This window comes from Lissotriton vulgaris, chromosome 12 (genome assembly GCF_964263255.1).
Source record: "Lissotriton vulgaris chromosome 12, aLisVul1.2, whole genome shotgun sequence".
Classification (NCBI taxonomy): Eukaryota; Metazoa; Chordata; class Amphibia; order Caudata; family Salamandridae; genus Lissotriton; species Lissotriton vulgaris.
The window spans coordinates 487,858,626-487,883,156 of NC_141700.1; the positions used below are offsets into that span (position 1 = coordinate 487,858,626).

At 43.1% G+C, this 24,531-nt stretch overlaps 1 protein-coding gene across 1 annotated transcript in view; it reads left to right on the forward strand.

Annotated features, from left to right (window-relative positions):
* The first annotated feature begins 5,095 nt into the window (after positions 1-5,095).
* Positions 5,096-24,531, forward strand: part of LOC147676819 (uncharacterized) — a 500,104-nt gene continuing 480,668 nt past the window's right edge. Inside the window, exon 1 of the mRNA XM_086945234.1 lies at positions 5,096-5,571. Within this exon, the coding sequence (XP_086801360.1) occupies positions 5,374-5,571 (198 nt within the window). The 5' untranslated portion in view covers positions 5,096-5,373. The remainder of the gene's footprint in view (positions 5,572-24,531) is intronic.

A 24,531-nucleotide genomic window follows, 5' to 3' on the forward strand; every position in this document is an offset into this window, starting at 1 on the left:
AGGTCACCAAACCTAAAATGGTCGCTGGGAGGCGGGGACAGGGACCTAAATAGCCAGGCTACCAAATGCTACTAAAATATAGCCCAAAATCTAGAAAGTTCTGGCTTCAAACCCCTACCCCCCACGCAGCCCTCCCAAAACGCCCGGGGGGGGGAACTCCCTGCGGTCGGCTGCCCCCCCCCCAAGCCCTCCTTGAGCCGACAATTTTTTTTAACGGTCTATACTAAAATGTATTGAGACTTTTATGATCTTATAGAAGTGTGACCGCCTTCTTTTCTTTATACTATAAATGTAAATACGTTTTTTTTAATAATGGAATGTTTTAATATTGTGAGTTTTTATTAACTGTACAATACAATCTAAAGCCTGTATGTGGTATGCTGAGTACTGCCGTGACTTGTCTATGTAATAATATACATCTTGGTCACGTGCATTTCAAAGCAGGCATATATTTATATGTAATGGAGTATGTGGATCCTGACTGACGGCTGCAACGATCCCCGACGCCACTGCTGGCGAGCATTCCGGCCACGCCCCCCACAGGCCACGCCCCATGGGCTACTATTTAAGCGCCACTACCGAGCGCTGTCAGTCAACACTGACAAGATTCTCCGCAGGCACACGCCGGGAGCCGTCTCACCTGATTTTTTAAAAACTGTTTGAATTTGATTACTCTGTATTTAAAAAAAAAAAAAAGCCTAACTCACCTAAACAGTTGAGTGTGTTCACGAGAACACGACGGCTGCAACGATCCCCGACGCCACTGCTGGCGAGCATTCCGGCCACGCCCCCCACAGGCCACGCCCCCTGGGCTACTATTTAAGCGCCACTACCGAGCGCTGTCAGTCAACACTGACAAGATTCTCCGCAGGCACACGCCCGGAGCCGTCTCACCTGATTTTTTAAAAACTGTTTGAATTTGATTACTCTGTATTTTAAAAAAAAAAGCCTAACTCACCTAAACAGTCGAGTGTGTTCACGAGAACACGACGGCTGCAACGATCCCCGACGCCACTGCTGGCGAGCATTCCGGCCACGCCCCCCACAGGCCACGCCCCCTGGGCTGACTATATTATGTGCAGCCAGAGGAAGCGCAGCGGACGAGCGCAGCGGGAGCGCCGTTTGCGTGCCGAAGGCGCGCCTAAGGCAAGCCCGTCTGCGCCCGTCCGCGACCTACCGGGACCAGGGACCCGAACCCCTACATCTCCCATACGCCACCGACAGTGCTATTCTAGCAGCAAATTGAGAGACCTGTGTCCCATCACACCTACCCTCTGCCATAATACAATGGAGCCACAGAACCTAGGTCCTTGCCCACACTGCTCATTTAGAGGTAGTAGCTTAGCGCTACCTGCCAAAAACTCGGAAGCGACTCTGGTCAAGGGGGGTCTTCTTAACTGCAGGTCCATTAGCAAACACACTCTTCAGCTATGGGATCTCTTAATGGAGGAGGACCTACACATACTGTTCTTGACGGAGACCTGGTTGGGAGAAAACTCAGATCCAGATATAGTAGATTCCATCCCTCCAGGCTATACCCTCCACAGACTTGACAGGACAAAAGGTAGGGGAGGCGGTATCGCCATCATCGTTAAACACCCATTCAAGTGTGTTTTAAAACCAGCAGAAGTTGATGATAGCGAAGCAGGCGAATTCAGCATAAAAATGACTCAACATGAGAACATCTCGGGCATCCTAATTTACAGACCCCCTGGGTCCCTGGGCAACTTCCGCAGTAGCCTACTAGAGGGGGTTGCTCAGACCGCGATTAAACATAAAAAAGTTCTGGTATTGGGCGACTTAAACCTACACCTAGAGGATCAAGGACACAAGGAGGCAGAAGACGTGCGTCTGGTCCTACAAGAACTACAATTTAAACTTCTAAGTGTCGCAGCCACCCATCAAAAAGGGCACTGTTTGGACCCCATTTTTGCAAGCTGGGATATGATTAAAGTTCTCACTCCATGTCAGCTTCCATGGACCGATCACTTCCTGGTCCCTTTTCAATGTTTCTACCACACTACGAAGAACATTGAACATGGGAAAGGTAACACTAAGAAACGCAAATGGAAATTATACTCCAAAGAAAAATTTATAAACGTAATTCAGAAAGCACACTTTCCCCTGCCCACGGATAGTGAACAGGCGAACAAGGACTTTAATCTACTTGTTACCTCCACCTTAGACGAGATAGCCCCAATGTGCAAAGGTAAAACCAAAGAGGGCAGACAGCGTACTGCCCCATGGTTCACTATAGAACTGCAGCAACTAAAATCGAACTGTAAAAAGCTAGAAAGGACCTGGAGAAGGAACCCAAGTGCACAAAACAAAACCAGCTATAGCTCATCCCACCGTAGCTACCAGTACGCGGTGCGTAGAGCAAAAGCTAAATACTTTCAGACACGGATCGAGGACTCTGAATGTTCCTCACGAGAACTGTTCAGGATCTACAAAGAAATTCCTATAGTTTCCAGCTCCAATACCCCTACGAATACCTCCACAGAGGGTTGCAATAAAATCGCAGACTTTTTCTCCAATAAAGTTAAAAAGATCTACACCTCCTTCTCAAAACAACCAGGAAAGGGTCTAGACTTCATAGCAGACAGTCCATCGACAGCCCCTGAGTCCACACTACGAGATTTTAACGTCCCCACAACTGACAAACTAACAAAGATTTGTCGAAGTGTGAAGTCTGGTTCCCCTAATGATCCGGCCCCGGCCTGGGTATTTTCAGAGGGCTTAACTGCCCTGGAACCTCACATTAGACACGTCCTACAAACCTCCTCCACTCAACGGGTACCGATGGAATGGAAGAAGGCCATAGTACTGCCTATTAGAAAAAAACCAACAATAAGCCTGGAGGTTCTGGAAAACCTCAGACCCATTTCCCTACTTCCTTACGTGGCCAAGGTGGCTGAGAAGGTGGTCAACGCTCAGCTCACTGAACACCTGGAAAAACGGAATGTACTCCATCCTTCTCAATCAGGTTTCAGGGTGGGCTACTCCACGGAGACAGCCCTCCTTAGAGCTACTGAGACCTTAAGAGCAGGGGCAGACGCAGGTCACACTATGGCCTTGATTATGCTTGACCTTAGCGCAGCATTTGACACCGTAGCACACTCCATCTTGCTACGGTGTCTACAAGAAGCCGGGGTCGTTGGTCCTGAGCTGGGCTGGCTGCAATCGTTTCTGACGGAAAGATGCTTCCAAGTACAGCAAGGGACTTGCCGATCAGCGGAGGTGTCACTAGACCAGGGAGTGCCTCAGGGCTCGGCTCTTAGCCCTACTCTTTTTAATCTATATATGGCCTCACTAGCAAAAGTGGTACAGTCCTATGGGGTGGAATTGGTGTCGTACGCTGACGACACCCAACTGCTCATCTCCCTATCACAAAACACCTCCAACACCCCCCACAATTTCAAAGCATGTATGCAGGCCCTAGCTGAATGGATGGACGCCCACTGCTTAAAACTTAATGGCTCTAAAACGGAGGTGTTGGTGGTAGGGGGAAAAAGGGAAGACTGGTCGGATGAATGGTGGCCTACATGTCTGGGTCCTACCCCCATACCATGTCAGGAGGCAAAGAATCTAGGGATCTGGATGAACCCTGCTCTCTCTTATGATGGCCACATTAGGCGTCTTGTAGGCAAATGTTTTGGAGTACTAAAGACTCTAAACAAAACGTTAGACCTCCTCCCTCTATCGGCCAGAAGAACACTAACGCAAGCACTAGTAACCTCGCGTTTAGACTATGGCAACGTCTTGTTCCTAGGGGCCACCGAAGGCAGCATAGGTCGCCTTCAAGTCATACAAAACTCCGCTGCCAGACTGGTGCTAAGAAGACCCAGAAGAGCCAACTCAAAAAAAGCACTGGATGCGCTTCATTGGTTACCTGTAAAGAAACGGGTGCGCTACAAGTGTCTCCTCTTCTGTCACCGTATCGTCTGGGACAGATCACCGACCTATCTCAGGGACTTAATCAGCAGATATGAACCTACCAGGTCCCTTCGATCAGAGGGCGCCGGACTGCTGAAAGTGCCTAGAACTAAGAAGGCTAGAATGGGTGGACGCTCATTTACACTCCAAGCAGCCCAACAGTGGAATAAACTCCCCTGTGCACTGAGACTGGAGAGCAACGAAACGCGGTTTAGGGCCCTGCTCAAAACTCATCTTTACTCCTCTTAATCCGGGCCATCTGTATGCTGATTTCTTGGACAGTGTTAGCGCGGGGACACGCCGTGATGGCGTTACTGAGCGCTCTACAAACTCGATATTATTTTATTATTATTATTATGTATTTGGTGATGGATGTAGCAATAGTGTGTGCATACGATAACGTACATGGAAGGAGGTAAGAGTCAGAATAGCATTTCTGTCCAGCATTTTCTGTTCTAAGTACAAGCATTTAAAGGCATACAGTACTTTATTTGTTAACAAGGGTTTTTCACTCCAGGACTCAATAGTAATAGTCCATTTGTGCCTTCAGTTCCTCGAAATCTAGGCCACTACTAACCATGTACTTCCAATTACCCAATAAGTGTGGACATATTATGTAGCATATTGCAGAACATTTTTTAATAGCATTACCTCATTATTTTGTCGGGTCAAAAACTAAAATTAAAGACGCTATATTACATTTGTTAATGCTTAAACAGCGCCTTTACATACAAGTAAGGACATCACCTTAATCGTCTCTTATAAGGTCCCAAAGGCGAGACCTTTTCTATGCCTATGCTTGTTCTATGTGTGTTGCATTGGTGTACAGCAACCCATTGTGCGCTGGCGCAGGGGAAAAGGACAGGAATGCACGTATCTTACAGATAACGCGTATTCCTGCCCTTTTCTTTTGAGGTAGGGCAGCGCAGAAAACATCAGTGTGGGCAACAAAAATTAGCCCATGACTGCTGACGGGGGAAAATACAGCATTATGTATGCAAATAGCCCCTGAGTCACCTGTGCTCCGGCTGCATCATTGATAAGAACGCACCTGAAGCGGCCACATGAAGAGTGTGAGAAAGCACCTGTCAATCTGCGGGAGGCAGGGAGGGAGGGAGCGGGGTCGACAGCGTCACGTCCGTGCATTGAAAGAGGCCCTGACAAGAGGAGGCGCAGCGCCGCAGGAGTATTAATTAGGAAAGTGGCAGTGCCCGTAAGTTTGCCAGCTCACAGCGACTCGGGGCCTTTAAATGAGAAGATTGACAGTTATTGGTTCTGGTTTTTAACCTGGCCAAGTCAAGACAGGGAAACACGCAGAGGCAACTGGTGGGTAGGAGAACGAGCCAACGGAGTCATGCAAGGACACTCGAAGGGTCAATGCCAAGATGACGCAGGGACCGAGAAACGGAATAAAGTTAAGGGCTCCAGTTGAGTTGAATGTTTCCACTTCCAGCGGCTGCAGTCAGCAGAACTTTCAGCTGGAAGAAGATGTCGTCCCCACTAGCGCGCACCATTCTTATAACCGGCTGTAACCGGGGCATTGGGCTGGAAATTGTCCGACAGCTTCTGGCAAAGCCCAACGCCCCCGAGCAGATCTTTGCCACCTGCAGGACCCCGGAATCAACACAAAGTCAGGTAGGAGGGGGCTGAGCACTTTTTTGAGTTGGTGTAAGCAGTGCAGGGAATTAAAGGTATTCATTCGCGTCCCTGCAGTTGTTCTGGAGCGGGGCACTGGTGTCCCTCAACAGGGGCAGCACCGAGGCTGGGAGTGCACACCGCCAGGTGCACGAGCATTCAAAACCTTTTCAGAGTTGACTCCTCTGTGCCTGTCTAGACTGTGGCAGGGATTCGCCCCAAAACTTTCACAGTGTGTGGATAAACAAAGAATCAACAAAAACAGGTCTCAGAGTGACAGCAGCAGGGTTATCAGGATGCTGTTTCGTTATGTCGCCTATGTGAGGAGGGTATTAGAATTTGCAAACTCGCTCACTCATCCATCCGCCTCCACAGTGACTTACGCACCCACTCTAGATACATCTCCGTAAGCTATATGTTGTTCATGCCCTCACTGCATTTTTATGAGCTTGCACAACTCTGTCATGCTTGATCTGTTCTGAGGAAATGGAAGATTGGACGGTCTCAATTCAGTCCGGCTGCCCAACTCACTCAGTTGTGAGTGTGGCTTGGCACCAAGGGCCGTCTCGTGGCCTGTTTGAGATTGCAGTCTACGATTACAATGACTCACCCTGGGAGGCTGCTGCATACTGACACCCTCGCCAGTGGCCTGTTGCGAGGCCTGCCCTACCGTCCCTCCCCTAATGAGGCTGGTAAACAAGCCCCATGAAGCAGGGATTGTTTCACTACATTTGATGCGAGATACCTGTATTGATGGGGAAGATACCAGAGCTCAAGGGGGCAACAATAAAGCATGAAGACATGTTGATGTAAGAGCAGTAGGATGCGGTGCGCGCCCCCCCCCCTGCTTTTAATCGTAGTAGGGAGACACCCCCAATATTTTAGCTCGCCCATATAAAATTGTAATATGGGTCTGAACAACTAAAGTGCCTGCATGTTAACATAAGTGACATATCTGAGAAACTGTACAACCAATGAACATTAGTACTGCTGAATGCTTCCCAATGCAAGCTATGGATCTCACCAATGAAGCACACCACAATGGGTAGGTGAGCATTCATCTTCCTATATCAGTCCATGAATATATGGTAATTCTGTAGCAGATTTGGTTGTTTCTTACATAAGTTTTGTATTTTCTTTGTCTGTTTACAAAAAAGATACAACTGTCCTTTAACTTCTCTCTCTCACTATTCAGTGTGTTCGCTTCTTGTGTTGCACCTGTCATGTATATGTAAGAGAATCGTCAGATGCTCTTTTTGTTGCTACTTCAAGCCTTTTTTTCTTATTTATGTTGGGAAGGCTGCGTGGCAGCTTTCCATGTTGTACCTTGATTGTGTTGTGAAGCTCCGTATAACAATTTCCATTCCACGTTGGCAAAAAAAAGATCCCCATTGCCAAAGCTTGTTTTTTGCATAATGCGAGTGAAAGAGTGAACTCTCACAAAATAGGTGAGCAGCGTTTGCTCTAAGCTTTACCCGTGAAACAAGCAGTTTTCGACATGGAGGAGGCAACTTTGTAAAACGAACTGAGAAGTGGTTCCATGTTATGTGTAATACCTCCCGCCAATTGTGGGATTTTCGCCAGCCGTCTTTGTATTCTGTGGTTTTTACAGCGGTCGAAGTGGGGGGAAAAAAGTAGGGGAACTGTGGGCGGAGAATCAGAGGGCGGGAATAACCTGAGGATTGGATCAGTGGGCGGAGTTAGAGGTGTGACCGGGATGCGCAAAACATCCCAATCTTTAGTATTTGTGTGGCATTTCACTGACCAGTTACAGCTTATTTTGTTATGTAATTCAACCAATGGATACACGTGATTATTTAACGATTAATATGAGCTATTGACATTAGAAACATATTCCACTTTCTGAATTTATTTTAATCACAGAATGTCCCAAAAATGCTTAAAAGTGGAAGCACAAGCCATTTGTTTCCGAGCCATGGAGTTTCTGTTGTCAGCAATATACACAGAGATAATCAATTTTACGTGTGTAAATGACTGTATAGGAAATGTTACATAAGACAAAGGACTACAAGGTGTATGAGTCACATGATAACCATACTAGTAGACAGTATAGTTTAATAGTGATTGGCCTGGAGAAACACAAACTCAGAATTTAAAACTTACTACCATGATTGGGGGTTCTCTTTAAAAAATCATTATTGATTTGTATCAAAAATAACACTTTTTGCAACATTAGGATAAGCAAAGGATAAGCAAAGGCTTAGGGAAAAAACCATAACGCTCTAGTTTATACCTTGCAGTTTGCAAGTTAGTAGCTCACTGTTCTTTGTTAGGATTTTAACTTATAAACTGCAAGTAGCAAAAGGATCTCATTGACAAAAACAGTAACCCACTGACCTATTTACAATATGTGCACTTTGTGATGGGCCTGGTACATTTTCTTTGCAGCAGGCACATTAACCCTCTGCACTATCTTTCCATGAGTCAAAAGTTCCACTAGGCAAATCTCCGATCTCGCTCTAGGAAGAAGTTTATTCATCAGAGTTATCATGACATTTTTATTATTGCCGAAAATAGCTGGCTGCCAGGAAGGAGGCACCAAGTGCTTTTAAAACCATAATTTACTCCGCCCCCACTGAAAGTTAGCGCCTGCTGCGGTCACACCAGCCGCACCGCCCTAGAGCCAGCTCTTCTCAGGGGTCCTGTGACCTCAGTGACAGAGTCACTGTTGCTCTAGGGTCTGCTACTTCGTAGGCCTGCCCGCAAGACTGGAGGTGAACTTCAGTATGGATTGTGGTGGGCAAGCCTTCAAGGTGAACCCACACTTGCCACTGCTAGGGTCCACCTGATGGTGCTAAAACACCAGGGCTTTTCTGGTGCCTTCTAGGGTCTGGCATGGGAATGTGCTCCCTCAGGAGAGTGGTCTGGGGGACTGTTCATGAAGGCTGAACCTGGTTCCCCAGTTCTTAAATTTAGCAGCTCTGCCCCCAGTGCTACATCTGCTCCCTCACTAAACACCATACTGCCCCACTGAGAGAAACTCATACTGCCTTCAGCTACAATCCAATTTGACCTGCTATAAATAACTGGATGCGACTCAATTTAAATTACACAATAGGCAAGAGCAATATGCTGCCTAAAAGAAAAGGTAACAACATCCTGGAAAAAGCAAACACTCATAATGAATGAAATATTTAATAAAGCATGTAAAATGTAAGCAGGAACATGGTGAACTTAACGCTTTTACAGTCATTATTCAGAAATCATCAAGTATTTTTGCCTGAAAAGTTAAGGACATAACTACAGGGCCCAGAAAGGACCCATTTCAATGTCCACTGCTTATATGCTTACAAAACGTAAGCAGTATGGTTTCGAAAGACCACATTTGTGAACACAAAGCCGCCGTACACATTTCGTTTTCCAATCCATCCATCAACCAGGTATTGCAGTACATCCAGGCAGGGCCAGTCCTAGGATTTTCGGGGCCCTGGGTAAAAGGGAATGTGGGAGGCCCCTGAAATCTACATAAGTGACACCTTCTGATCTCGGGGAAGCTGCTTTGTGCAGACTCCACTTGGGCCGCAGCTCCTCCTCTCAGCCACCTCAAGCACCTCTTGTACAGCCCATTTCGAACTGAAGGTGTGAGAATTGCTTGGGGGCTGAGTTAAACTTGTGTGGGCTAAAGTGCTGACAATGGGCGCCCTGCCGAGTCTCTGAACTGGCTGCCTGAGAGGTGTACCCTCCCCATGGCCTTCCCACACCATCCCTTAGAGGCCCTGGGAGCCACCCCCTACCATGAGCCCGTTTGTGAAGCATTTCTTTCACTCTGATCGGCAGACATACACGAGGACAAGTGGGGGGGTTAATTGAAAGACAAGAAAACAAAAGTAGCGTTTTACTGGCAAACTCTGTAAAGTGGCACTACTGTGTTGGGGTTTGAAAAAAAATATCTGGCCACTTTAAGAACACTCCATCTTGCTTTATTTAACTATTTTTCAGAGTTTGAACATTTTATTTCCGAGGCTGCACTTTGGAATAGAAAAATGGCAAAACGGTATTTCCAGCAAAAGTGGTTTTCTTTTTTGCATCCATTTCACAGGCGTACAAATGGACGACAGGAAGAGACGGTGAGAACCATTTCTTGATTCATGGTTTTCGGAAAAGTGAAAAGGAGTTAGAACGAGAGGGAATAGGAGTAAGAAAGAGGGGGCAGCTGCCAGCGGCAGAGCAGAAGCGGACACCTTCCTTGTCTTGTCTGGGCAGGAAGTAAGAGCCAGAAACCTTTTCCTTCTCTGCTCCCCGCCCGTCCACAAACAGAATATTTCTGACGTCCAGGGACGCATGTTCATAATAAAAAAGTAGGGAAACTGAATCTACAGAATTAAAGAAGTAGGGGCACGCCGTGCCCTGCCGTTCCCGCCCACTTCGACCATTGGGTTTTGATCCGGTAAGGAAACTGTAAAACATAAAACAAGCCCCACAATGTACATTGCTGGTGGCTGACAAATATAGATGGATGGCATCCTAACTGGTAGTCCAAAAGGGCAGAGTTGTGAAACGAAAAATAAATTTGACTTCCTGGCTTTCTGCCTTCTTTCTATAGTAAACATTGGTTAAACCGACGAGTGAGTGAGAGGGCGGAGTTAGCGTTTCAGATGCAAATGCACCTCCTGCTAATAAGCTAACATTGACACTCCTTGGAAAACCTACTGTCTAACAGGACGTTTACCAGTACTACCGGAGCATCCACAAATTAGACCCGTCCAGAGACACAAAGACAAGAAAAATAATGATCTTTCACCCCCTCTTCTCTAGTCCATCTTAAGGATTTGTGCAATTTAGGTGGTGAGCTTACACCACCACTGCGAGGTACCCTAACTCAAACAAGTGCAGCACAGGTTACATGTGCTGCCCCGCGGGACCGGCAGTGGAGCGGGTCTGTCTCGGCTTCATTGAAATAGATTGGCTTTCCTCCCCGTGTAATTTGCAGACACTGGAACCCATTTAGCATTGCCCCCTCTATGGGGCAGATGTTTCAAAACTTTGCCATGTCACAAACATTTTTCTGGAAAGTTGCCCTTTTTGCTCTGCTGTCTACTACATTGCCTCAAAAAGCTGTTCCATGGATCGTTTTTGGGCATTAAATGGTTTTTGATGCCAACCTAGATCTACAAAAATCGTCAGACCTGGCTTTGTGTAAAAAAAAAACACCTTCTTGAGGCAAATACAAAGTCAGAATTTTGGGTTTTATTCCCTAACATTTCAAATATTGTTTGACTGCTGCACCGTACAGCACACGTTTAGTGAGTGAAACATTAAAAAAAATATTGAAGCATAAAAGTGTGTAGTATAAGTGTACCCTTCTAGTACAAAAGCAATGCTAGACAGTACATATGCACAACTTTGCACTATGTTGTGTAGTTAGGATGACTCACAATATGAGTAAAGGGTAGGTGCACAGCACGTGTAATTTAGAAGGTAGGTGGATGGTTTATTCAGGAAGGGTGCACTCGAGGGTGGTGTTACCGTCAAACACCGTAAGATATCAATGAGATAGTGTAAGCAAAGGATTTGCATTTACATCCCCTCATGGAGGCACTCCGGAGAGTTCATAGAAATGAGTCATCAGGTCAAGTTCACAATGAATTTATTTGATGTATTCGAAGTATTTTCAAAAGAAATTCAAAAAGTTCATTGATATTGTCAACATATCATTAAAGCGAACCATAGGACTCCAATGCATTTCGGGCTACGCGCCCTTTGTCAAGGAGAGGCTGAAAAAAGAAAGAAAAGAGCCCGGGTCAGGGATGGGAAGGTGAAAAACGGAAGCAGTGTTGACCTTTAATTAGTTACCAAGTGCCGATCAATATAGTGAGATGATGTGTCAGAAGGGGTGTGGACTAAAAAAGTATATTACGAAGTACAGGAGAGATGCGGTTGAATGTGGATCAAATAAAGAAACGTGTGATAAATGCACACGGGTGCAAGTGAAAAATTACCGAGGATGTGATACCAAATACGGAGGGGTGAGTGCGCTCTAAAGTTTAAACAACGTCCCGAGGGACTGTGCGAGGATCGAAACTTACTGCATGGTACACGCCGAAGCGGTCAGGATAGATAACGCGACGGTCTGGAGAACGAAGCGTTGTGAAGGGGAAGGTATAAACTAACGATAACATAGAAGAAGGACTAAGAATCTGGGGGTGGTGGCCATGATGGAAAGGGAAAAGGAAAAGAAACAGATCAAGGACTACGTGACCATACTGGAGATGAAAAGAAAAGATGAGAATGGAAGTGAGGTATAATGTGAAAATTAATGACAATTAATAATTAATAAAGAGCAATGCAGATGGTAAACAAATGTGGATTATAAGTAACAACTGTATTCTACTCGATAATTTAGTCCATGAGGCTTAAGAGTTTGCAAACGAAAAGTCCACTCTAGTTCTTTCTGTAGTAGCAGTTTACGATTGTCAATCCCTTCGGTAGTTAGGATGACAACATTATCACACATGTCTTTACAATGCATGCTTTTAAAAAACAGCCTCTACCACGAGTGCCTTTACCACACAGATACCTTAACTATAAAAGTTAAGTATAATTAAGGTAAGTGAAACCTATATATATATATATATATATTACCTACTGGCAGTCGCCAGTAGGTAGTTATAGTTAGGCCCTAGTTTCCATAGGAAATACAAAACATTCCACTTGGAATAACTTTGGCGCTGGTGGACGAATCTTCGTGAATTTCTCCAAGAAAATGCCTGCTCAGTTCCGCTCTTTCCCTGAAAGTTTGGGGGTGATTCGTCAAGTGGGGGCTGAGAAAAAAGGGGGTCCCAAAACGTGTTTTCCCCATGCAATTTTCCGTAGGGACCTTTAGCCAGGGCTACATCCCGAACGGCTGAACGGAATTACACCAAATTTGCCAGAGAGGTAGAGTTCGGTTCGCAGATTGTGCTTTTTGTTAAATGGTGTAAATCCATTCAGTAGTTTCTGAGAAAATTAAAAGTAAAATCACAGCTATATCTAGAGACAGAGTTCTACACGCATACGGAGATCCGTTCAATTACGAGCGCGAGCTGCATGCTGATTGGCTATCAACTGTCTGTCAACACTCGAAACCAGGAAGTGTTGGCGGCCATCTTGTGCTTCGGTGGAACTGAGACACAAGAAAACAGGTAAACAAAGGTGAAAATGAAGAAAAGGGGGCAGAGTAGAAACACCCTGACCCCCTACGCCTGCTCAGGGGATTCCACAAGGACCCCCAAGGCAAAAAAAAAGATATTAAAAAAAAAAATCACGGGGTACGCTTACACTGCCGCCCCCCCCCAAAAAAAATTAAGGCACCACTCTGCAAACGCGCACCATAGCACGTTTGCAGAGGGGGAACTAATTCCCCTTGAATACTGGGGGTCCCTGGGGGCCAAGTAGCCCACCAACAACCTCCAGTATGCGCCAGGGGGCTGCCTTGCAGAGACGTGTAAAGAGGCCACGCCCTTTTTACACCTCTCTGCAACGCAGCCCACTGGCGCATACTGGAGGTTCCTGGTGGGCTAGTTGGCCCCTAGGGACACCCAGTATTTAAGGGGAATTAGTTCCCCCTCTGCAAACGCGCCAGAGAGCTGCCTTGCAGAGACGTGTAAAGAGGCCACGCCCCTTTTTACACCTCTCTGCAAGGCAGCCCCCTGGTGCATACTGGAGGTTCTTGACCCCCTAGGCCTGCTCAGGGAGTCCCACAAGGACCCCCAAAGCCAGATTTTTTTGTTAAATCACGGGGTACGCGTACACTGTTGATCCCCCAAAAACCCATTAAGGCACCACTCTGCACCTGGCGCGTTTGCAGATGGGGAAATAATTCCCCTTGAATACTGGGGGTCCCTGGGGGCCAAGTAGCCCACCAGGAACCTCCAGTATGCGCTAGGGGGCTGCCTTGCACAGACGTGTAAAGAGGCCATGCCACTTTTTACACCTCTCTGCAATGCAGCCCCCTCTGTAAACACGCCAGGGGGCTGCGTTGCAGAGAGGTGTAAAAAGGGGCGGGGCCTCATCACACCTCTGTGCAATGCAGCCCCCTGACGCATACTGGAGGTTCCTGGTGGGCTAGTTGCCCCCCAGGGACCCCGAGTATGCAAGGGGAATTAGTTCTCCCTCTGCAAACGCACCAGGGGGCTGCGTTGCAGAGAGGTGTAATGAGGCCACGCCCTTTTTACACCTCTCTGCAACGCAGCCCCCTGGCACATACTGGAGGTTCCTGGTGGGCTAGTCTGCCTCCAGGGTCCCCCAGTATGCAAGGAGACTTAACCCCCCAACTTAGAACACGCTACGGGGTGCGTTTGCACAGTGGTGAAGGTAGGGGGCGGGGCTTGAGGTGATATGTGTGCAAACATGCCCTGTGGCGCGTTTTAAGTTGGGGAATTAATTCCTCTTCAATCCAGAGGTTCCCTAGGGGCCAACTAGTCCAACAGGTACCTCCATTAAGCGCAACGGAGCTGCATTGCAGCGTGTTGTAAAAAGGGGGCGTGCCCTCTGAACACCTCTCTGCAACACAGCTCCCTGGCGCATACTGGAGGTACCTGGTGGTCTAGTTGGCTCACAGGGGTCCTCAGGATTGAAGAGTAATTAATTCCCCAATCTAAAACTCTCCACAGGGTGTGTTTGCACACATGTCACCTCAGACCCCGCCCCCTTCTTTCACTATTGAGCACAATATTCCTTTAAAATCAGCTGAACTACGAATTCCGATTTACTCACCTGTTATCACGAGAGACGTCAGTGCTGCATCTTTGAGCCCAGTACGGACCCTGAAAAGTAATTCTAAGTGTACTTACCAGTAACTTGTATTTCCTTCCATAGGAATCTATGGTGTGGTTTTCACCAGAAAAGTTTCTAAGTGTCTATTTTTGAAACGTACAAATATTCCTCTAAAATCAGCCGAACTACAAATTCCGATTTACTCACCTGTTATCAGGAGAGACCTCAGTGCTGCATCTTTCAGCCCACTACTGATCCTGAAAAGTAATTCTAACCATACTTACAGTAACTTGAATTTCCTTCCATAGGCTAACCTTGACTGGTTTCACTTGGAATTTTTTTTCAAAGTGTGCATTTTTGGAACTTTAAAAAATTCCTCCAAAATCAGCCGAACTACGAATTCCGATTTACTCACCTGTTATCAGGAGAGACCTCAGTGCTGCATCTTTCAGCCCACTACTGATCCTGAAAAGTAATTCTAATCGTAGTTACAGTAACTTGAATTTCCTTCCATAGGCTAACATTGACTGATTTCACTTGGAAATTTTTCAGTGTGGAGTTTTGGAACTTTAAAAAATTCCTCAAAAATCATCCAAACTACGAATTCCGATTTACTCACCTGTTATCAGAAGAGACATCAGTGCTGCATCTTTCAGCCCACTACTGATCCTGAAAAGTAATTCTTATTGTAGTTACAGTAACTTGAATTTCCTTCCATAGGCTAACATTGACTGATTTCACTTGGAAATTTTTCAAAGTGTGCAGTTTTGGAACATTAAAAAATTCCTCAAAAATCAGCCGAACAACTAATTCCGATTTACTCACCTGTTATCAGGAGAGATATCAGTGCTGCATCTTTCTGCCCACTACTGATCCTGAAAAGTAATTCTAATCGTAGTTACAGTAACTTGAATTTCCTTCCATGGCTAACATTGACTGATTTCACTTGGAAATTTTTCAAAGTGTGCAGTTTTGGAACTTTAAAAAATTCCTCAAAAATCAGCCGAACTACGAATTCCGATTTACTCACCTGTTATCAGGAGAGACCTCAGTGCTGTATATTTCAGCCCACTACTGATCCTGAAAAGTAATTCTAACCATACTTACAGCAACTTGAATTTCCTTCCATAGGCTGATTGACTGGTTTCACTTGGAAATTTTTCTAAGTGTGGAGTTTTGGAAATTTAAAAATTTCCTCAAAAATCAGCCGAACTACGAATTCTGATTTGCTCACCTGTTATCAGGAGAGACCTCAGTGCTGCATCTTTCAGCCCACTACTGATCATGAAAATTAATTCTAATCGTAGTTACAGTAACTTGAATTTCCTTCTATAGGCTAACATTGACTGGTTTTCACTTGGAAATTTTTCAGTGTGGAGTTTTGGAACTTTAAAAAATTCCTTAAAAATCATCCAAACTACGAATTCCGATTTACTCAGCTGTTATCAGAAGAGACATCAGTGCTGCATCTTTCAGCCCACTACTTATCCTGAAAAGTAATTCTTATCGTAGTTACAGTAACTTGAATTTCCTTCCATAGGCTAACATTGACTGATTTCACTTGGAAATTTTTCAAAGTGTGCAGTTTTGAAACATTAAAAAATTCCTCAAAAATCAGCCGAACAACGAATTCCGATTTACTCACCTGTTATCAGGAGAGATATCAGTGCTGCATCTTTCTGCCCACTACTGATCCTGAAAAGTAATTCTAATCGTAGTTACAGTAACTTGAATTTCCTTCCATGGCTAACATTGACTGATTTCAATTGGAAATTTTTCAAAGTGTGCAGTTTTGGAACTTAAAAAAATTCCTCAAAAATCAGCCGAACTACGAATTCCGATTTACTCACCTGTTATCAGGAGAGACCTCAGTGCTGTATATTTCAGCCCACTACTGATCCTGAAAAGTAATTCTAACCATACTTACAGTAACTTGAATTTCCTTCCATAGGCTGATTGACTGGTTTCACTTGGAAATTTTTCTAAGTGTGGAGTTTTGGAAATTTAAAAATTTCCTCAAAAATCAGCCGAACTACGAATTCTGATTTGCTCACCTGTTATCAGGAGAGACCTCAGTGCTGCATCTTTCAGCCCACTACTGATCATGAAAATTAATTCTAATCGTAGTTACAGTAACTTGAATTTCCTTCTATAGGCTAACATTGACTGGTTTTCACTTGGAAATTCTTCTAAGTGTGGAGTTTTGGATCTTAAAAAAATTCCTGAAAAATCAGTCGAACTACGAATTCCAATTTACTCACCTGTTATCAGGAGATACCTCAGTGCTGCATCTTTCAGCTCACTACTATTCCTGAAAAGTAAATTTAACTGTACTTACCAGTAACTTGAATGTCCTTCCATAGGATATCATTGCCTGCTATATAAAATATATATAAATTAAAACAATATTAAATAAAAAAAATATTACAATTTCAATATTTTTTAAAACATTTTTTTCAATTTATATAAAAATATGTAATGTAATTTAAAAAATAAAATATCTAAAAATAAATACTTTAAAACAATGTAGTAAATTAGTATAAAAAACAACAATTATTACATTTAAATATTATCATTTACAAAACCTTTGAAATTCACTGAAAAAACCATAGGTTTCAGCCACGTTATAGTTAGGAATTAGCATTTTAAAAACCTTTGAAATTCACTGAAAAAACCATAGGTTTCACACATGTTATAGTTAGCTGGGCATTTCACTCATACAAAACCATTGAAATTCCCCTGTTATAGTTAGTTCAGCTAACTATAACTCGCGCGCCCGCAATGCACTGCTGATGACGTCACATATTACATCACTCATGACATGGTCAGTGACATCACTCATGACATCACTGATGACATCTCAAATGACATCATCCTTGTGAAAGAGTGGCAGATCTCCTCTCACCCTAATATAATCTTTGATACACACATTCAAAAATAGAACCTAAAATAAAAAAAATGGAGATACCAATACCAGTTAGAAAAACCTATTCAGTAATTCCAAAATGTACATACACATCTACTCATTCACAAATAGTTCTATATAGTCACTCATACATGTACTCACTCATTAAATGTACTCATACACCTATACATCCTATTACACACCTACACTTATACAAAGAGTTATTCACACATATACTCACACATGCAAATGAACTGTCAAACATCCTTTTACTTGCATATACAGCTCTACACACACCACTACACTTATTTTTACAGAAACGTACACTTACTTACTCTCTTAAACAATTAGTTATAGAAACACATACTTATTTATACAGGAACTCTTCCAAGCTGTCACTGTCATACATCCTTACTTATATACATCAATACTCACATATACTAGTTTAAACTTAAAAACTTACTCATAAAGACACTATTGAGGCAGTCATTCACTCACTAACACACCCATACACACACTCACCACCCATACTGTCTTGCACACATGCTGTCTTCAAAACACATACAAACAGTGAGTCAGTGATTCATGCATCTGTGCGCTAAGTAATACCCCTATCAAACCATACATACACTCATTCTGTTACTCAAAAAACAACTAATAACCCATATAGACACGCATGTAGCCACTCACTAACCCATGCAGCCACTTATACACAAATTGAGACACTCATACAGATATTTAAAAAAAATTTAAACATTACTCGCTAATACATGTATTCACTAAGATATACTTAATAAGTCAGTTATACAATCAATTTTACAAAAAAAATCCTTTAGACACTTATTTACCGATTTATTCTTCCATCAACCTTTAGATATACATATATAAAAAATATTTATTTTTCAGAAAGACACACATTCACTGGATGATGTCATCAGTGATGACATCAGTGATGTCATTTGAGATGTTATCAGTGATGTCATGAGTGATGTCACTGTCCATGTCATGAGTGATGTAATATGTGACGCCATCAGCAGTGCATTGCGGGCACGCGAGTTATAGTTAGCTGCACTAACTATAACGGGGGAATTTCAATGGTTTTGTATGAGTGAAATGCCCAGCTAACTATAACATGTGTGAAACCTATGGTTTTTTAAGTGAATATATATATATACACATACATACAAACACCAATCCTTCTTACAGTGGGTAAAAGAATGTGCCGAGCCCAAACCCATTTTCAACGTTGTTTATTCAATGCAATTAATATGGCAAAAAATTCCGGACACGTTTAGGAACAGCAGTTCTTTTCTCACGGGTTGGTTTAAAATTTGTTTTTACTCATGACATATAGTGCTGAAAAGTGTAAACAGTAAAAAAGGATTACATTGTTACCTTAAATTTAAGGACAAAACGGTATCCATTTTAGAGTGGTAAATTCATAAATGACAACACAGTGCTGTAGTAGAGTAAATGAACAAAATTTCTAATCAAATGGAAATATCTCTTAATAAATACATCCTTATCGACATTTTGTGCATTTGGGACCTATCCACGTTGGCGTACCTCAAAATATCGAGGTTATTAATATCTCTCATTTGCCAATTCTAATAAATAACACTGCAATTTTGCCCCATTGGGCCATGATAATTCACAATAACTCGATGAACTCAAATGTATAGGCATGAGTGAGAATCATATATATGAATTATCATGGCCCACTGGGGCAAAATTGCAGTATTACGCGTCGGGCATTGTTTACCATATGAATTGGATTGAATAAACCACGTTGAAAACTGATTCGGCTCGGCACAATCTTTTACCCACTGTAAGATGGATTGGTGTTTGTTTGTTTCGAGGTTCGCGAACTCGCCGGCAGCCCATCGCCATTTCAGAGCAGAGGCGTACGCGAACTATGGTGGATATATATATATTTGAAAAAACAAAGGCCCAGATTTTTCATTATTTGACGCATGAAAAGTTAGCAAGACAACTTGCTGCACTGTGGTGCATCAAATGGAGAGGACAGGAATGTGCCACATCCTTCAGGATATGGTGCATTCCTACTCTCTCCTTGCGCTGGTGCACTTGTAGCTGCCTAGTGTAAACAGAGGCACCCTTGCGCCAAGGTGTGAGGGTACCTGTGTTGCTTTGCAGGATTAGTTTTGTGCAAGAAGGTGACACCTACCTGCACAAAAACAATCCTTAGAGACATTCTCCTCTTTCTAACAGTGCTGTAGAACACTTAGAAAGGGTAAATGACAAGGAGAAATAAAGATATTATGATTTCTAACTGAATAAAGAACTTGCAAGTATCCCGGAAGAGTCGCTCCAGTATTTTGAAATGTTGGTATGTATATAAATCTATATATATATATATATTCACTGAAAAAAACATAGATTTCAAGCAGACTATAGTTAGGAATTAGCATTTAAAAAACCTTAGAAATTCACTGAAAAAAACATAGGTTTTGGGGGTGTTCTAGTTAGCTGGACATTTCACTCATACAAAACCATTGAAATTCCTCCGTTATAGTTAGTTGTACTAACTGTAACTCTCGCGCCCGCAATCCACTGGTGATGATGTCACATATTACATAATTCATGACATTTGAGATGCCATCAGTGATGTCATCAGTGATGTCATATACCATTGATACGTGTAGTGTACTGAATAGTGGACGCAACTATAATATCTCAGACACTGGGGAATATTTCGGTTATGTAGCTGTGTTCACCCCCTCCCTTTGAAACAGAAGTGGAGGATCTATGATCTAGTACCTTAAAAAACGGAGCAGAGTGGGCTAGTCCAACATAAACAATGTCAACGTAAGACTATAAATAATTAGGCTACGCCTTGGGCGTGGTTCACTTCTGAAAAGAGAACAGACTGCGCCGCAGTGAAGGTCCGCACCCTGCCACGTGGCTGCCGCCATGACTGCGTGCCTCAACGATACAGGCCGACTGCGAACTGAGTGCCATAGCACTACAGACTTATGTCTGTATCGACTACTGTCTTCGATCTACAATGCGGACAGCAGGGTTTACAACTTGAATTCAACTTTGGATCTAAATTTGTCGTCGGTATCTGTGCTGAGTACTGACTTCAAAACTTCTCTGCAGTCAGTAGAATTGACAACCTGATACCAGTTGCGCATCAGCCCTACAGAAAACATTGAATTCAGTCTCGATTTATTTAAACCAGAGACAATTTAACTATGTCCTCAGATTTTGTTAAAGTTTGAACAGTAGGAAATTCAGCCTTCATTTATTTGATACAGAGACAATTACGGACAGCATTCAAGTTAGCCTTGATTTATGTAAGTCAGAGAGAATTTTGTTAATAGATGCCACAAAAAACATTCCTCAATGTCTGTAGTAAGTACTGCCTTCAAATGTACACTGAGATCAACAGAGTTTACCACTTGATGCCACAAGTGCATTAGCACTACAGACAACATTGAATTCATTCTCGATTTATTTAAGGCAGAGACAATTCTACTGTGTCGTCAGTGTTGTTAACGTATGTGACAAAAAAGCATTTGTCGATGTTTCTGTGGACTACTGCCATAAATGTACTCAGCGGTCAGCTTTCCATCCACACTACGGACATTAAGGTAAGGTAATTTTATTATGCATAGTTAATTGAAACCAGTGCAAACATTTTACAAAACAGATTAAATATCATAAAAGAAGTTGTGTCTTTAAACGTCATTAAAAGAGCAAACAGTAAAAGCCCAATACAAATTTCCAGATGCGTTACTTTTGGGTAAGAGCAGGTGTCATTAAGTTCAAATTAGTGTCTATATGCTGTGTAATGTTTTTGGCAGTTTCTGCTCAATTAGCGCAAGGAACTTTACATACCTGCAGTTCAGTTTTGTTTTTGCAGGGTTAAGACAAGCCAGTACTGCTTGCCTTCTAGTGCGAGTTCCTATCTGTCTAAGTTGGTCCTTTAGGAACAGCTGGCGTGCTGGCCTGAACTCTTGGCAGAGGCAAGTCATATGAAGTATGTCGCCCTTCTCTGTATTGCAGAAGGTGCAGGGATCTATGATCTAGTACCTTAAAAAACGGAGCAGAGTGGGCTAGTCCAACATAAACAACGTCAACGTAAGACTATAAATAATTAGGCTACGCCTTGGGCGTGGTTCACTTCTGAAAAGAGAACAGACTGCGCCGCAGTGAAGGTCCGCACCCTGCCACGTGGCTGCCGCCATGACTGCGTGCCTCAACGATACAGGCCGACTGCGAACTGAGTGCCATAGCACTACAGACTTATGTCTGTATCGACTACTGTCTTCGATCTACAATGCGGACAGCAGGGTTTACAACTTGAATTCAACTTTGGATCTAAATTTGTCGTCGGTATCTGTGCTGAGTACTGACTTCAAAACTTCTCTGCAGTCAGTAGAATTGACAACCTGATACCAGTTGCGCATCAGCCCTACAGAAAACATTGAATTCAGTCTCGATTTATTTAAACCAGAGACAATTGTACTATGTCCTCAGATTTTGTTAAAGTTTGAACAGTAGGAAATTCAGCCTTCATTTATTTGATACAGAGACAATTACGGACAGCATTCAAGTTAGCCTTGATTTATGTAAGTCAGAGAGAATTTTGTTAATAGATGCCACAAAAAACATTCCTCAATGTCTGTAGTAAGTACTGCCTTCAAATGTACACTGAGATCAACAGAGTTTACCACTTGATGCCACAAGTGCATTAGCACTACAGACAACATTGAATTCATTCTCGATTTATTTAAGGCAGAGACAATTCTACTGTGTCGTCAGTTTTGTTAACGTATGTGACAAAAAAGCATTTGTCGATGTTTCTGTGGACTACTGCCATAAATGTACTCAGCGGTCAGCTTTCCATCCACACTACGGACATTAGGAAATTCAGCCTTGATTTATGTAATGCAGAGACTATTCTACTGTATGCGTTCAGAATTTTTTTACATAAGTCACAAAAATCATTAGTCGATATCTGTGCTGACAACTGCTTTAGATCTACATCGTGAGGGCTCACGATTCAGGTGGAATGGCGATTGCACAGGACGCATTCCAATAGCCAAGAAAACATTGTACCAGTGCGACACGCCCAAACCACGAATCATCGCAGGATGCGCACACGCTGAGTTCTTCAGGTACCCACTAACTCAATGCATCACAAGTCATCTCCCCGTAGCCATATTAAGACAGAACTCACTAGGCCTGTCAGTCAGCATGCTATACATACATTTGGATTATTAAAACAAAGATTCACAGCAAAGGTTTCAAACATTAAATAAATATCAAAATCAGTTAATTACATTTTTAAGAATCCTCAGGTCCGTTCTCATTTCTTTTACAATTATAATTTTTATTTTTTTATTAATTGATTAAAACTAGATCATAAAAATCATTTACCTTTTTATTATTTTCTTCCTTAATCTAACTGCTGCAGTAAGAAAGCTAGCTATACTAAAGGTCTCCCAAACATTAGATAGCAGCTGTAAATACAAAAGTGCTGGTTTAACTTGCAAGAAACCTTTATCTTTTAAGATTGGGAGGATACAACGCTTCAGAATGTGCAAAAAGTGCTCACAAAAAAGATAAAGGGCCCGATGTAGGTAAATCTACATTTACCACTTCATAAATACCGAATCATACCGAATCGGTATTTATGAAGTGGTAAATTAGAGGGGGGGAGATGTAGGTATTTCAGATTCGGTAAATACCGAATCTGTAAGATTCGGTATTTACCGATTCTGTAAATACCGATTCGGTATCCCCCATTGCTTCCTATGGGCCTTGAAGCCCATAGGAATCAATGGGCATTACCGAATCGGTAATTACCGATTCGGTAATTACCGATTTGTGCAAGGGTGCAGGGGGTGTCACTTTGACACCCTCCAGCACCCCAAAAAAGGCATGTGAGCCATGTGGCACACAGACATGCCCTAAGGGCATGTCTGTCTGTCACATGGCATAGGTGTGCATGCACACATGTGTATGCACACCTGGATTCGGTATTTTAACACCCAATTGGATTGGGTGTTAAAATACCGAATCTGAAGGGCCTGTGGGACTGAAAGTAGTCCCACCTACATCCCAAATTAAAAAAATCGGTAAAATTACCGATTCGGTATTTTTGCGATTCGGTAATTTTACCGAATCGGTAAAATACTGAATCGGACAAAAAAGGTCCCCTACATCTCAGTAGGCCAAATACCGGTTGGAAACGGCCGAAATCGGCCGTTTCCGACCGGTATTTGGTACCTACATCGGGCCCAAAGTGCAATGTATCCTTAGTAGAAAAATCATCACAAGAATATACTCCCAAGTCCTCCACCCTCCTCCATCCCGGATAATCAGTGAGAAAGAAATGAAGCTGATTGAACCTGAATCTTACAAGGAGAAAGCGGTGGTTGGGATTTCTGACAACATTCAGATATGGTTCAATTGCACAGGATGCTTTTAACAGTTGGTGAGCACGTACGCTTGGTTTTACCAACTCCCTTTCTTTTCTTTTGATAGAAGCCATTAACAAATAGGATTTCTTCGCCCATTTCATATCCCCTTTTACAAGCTTGTCTGGTGCGTTAAATAACTCTGGCCGTCCCAATTTCACTGACAGCCTATTGACATAACTCAACCAAGGGATACGATTCACTTGATCTAGGGCCAGGGAATCTCTCAAGACTTCGCAGTTCAGCTCTAATTCAGGATTTAACCAAGTTGAAATCCATTTCAGGAGAGGTGCAATAGCAATTAAATCTTCCAAAAAAACAGCTCCAATCTCCTGATGGATGATATAAGCTGACGTGGATTGTGAGACAGATAAAAGGTTTCTTTAAAACGTGTTCTCAACAACTTGAATTTCCCTTGCTTTTCTAAAACCCCAAATATCCGCACCATACATCGCAAGAGAAATATATTTTGCTCCATATATTTTTAACAGACCTTGCATTGGTCTGGGCCTAGCCTGAGTGCAAAACCCAGGACAGCTGATGTAGATCTGGCCAAGACATTTCTTTTCGCATGTATTTGCAGGGTCCAAGTACCTTGGTCGTCAAATGTGATACCTAAATAAGGAAAGGTAGAAACCCTGGTAAATTCATTGCCCTTGCAATAAAGAGCTTTAACCCTTTTAGGTTTAAGGCCAGTTATCATGATATGAGATTTCGAGAAATTAACACTTAAGTCCAGGAATTTCATAAAAGCAGCAAAGGAGTTTAAAAGAAGTTGTAACCCAACCACCGTTCGTGCTAGGAGGGCGGCATCGTCCGCGTCAAGGAGTGCCAGGATCGGTCATTCCCCTGCACGCAGAATATCTTTACATGCTTCCCCTAAGACTT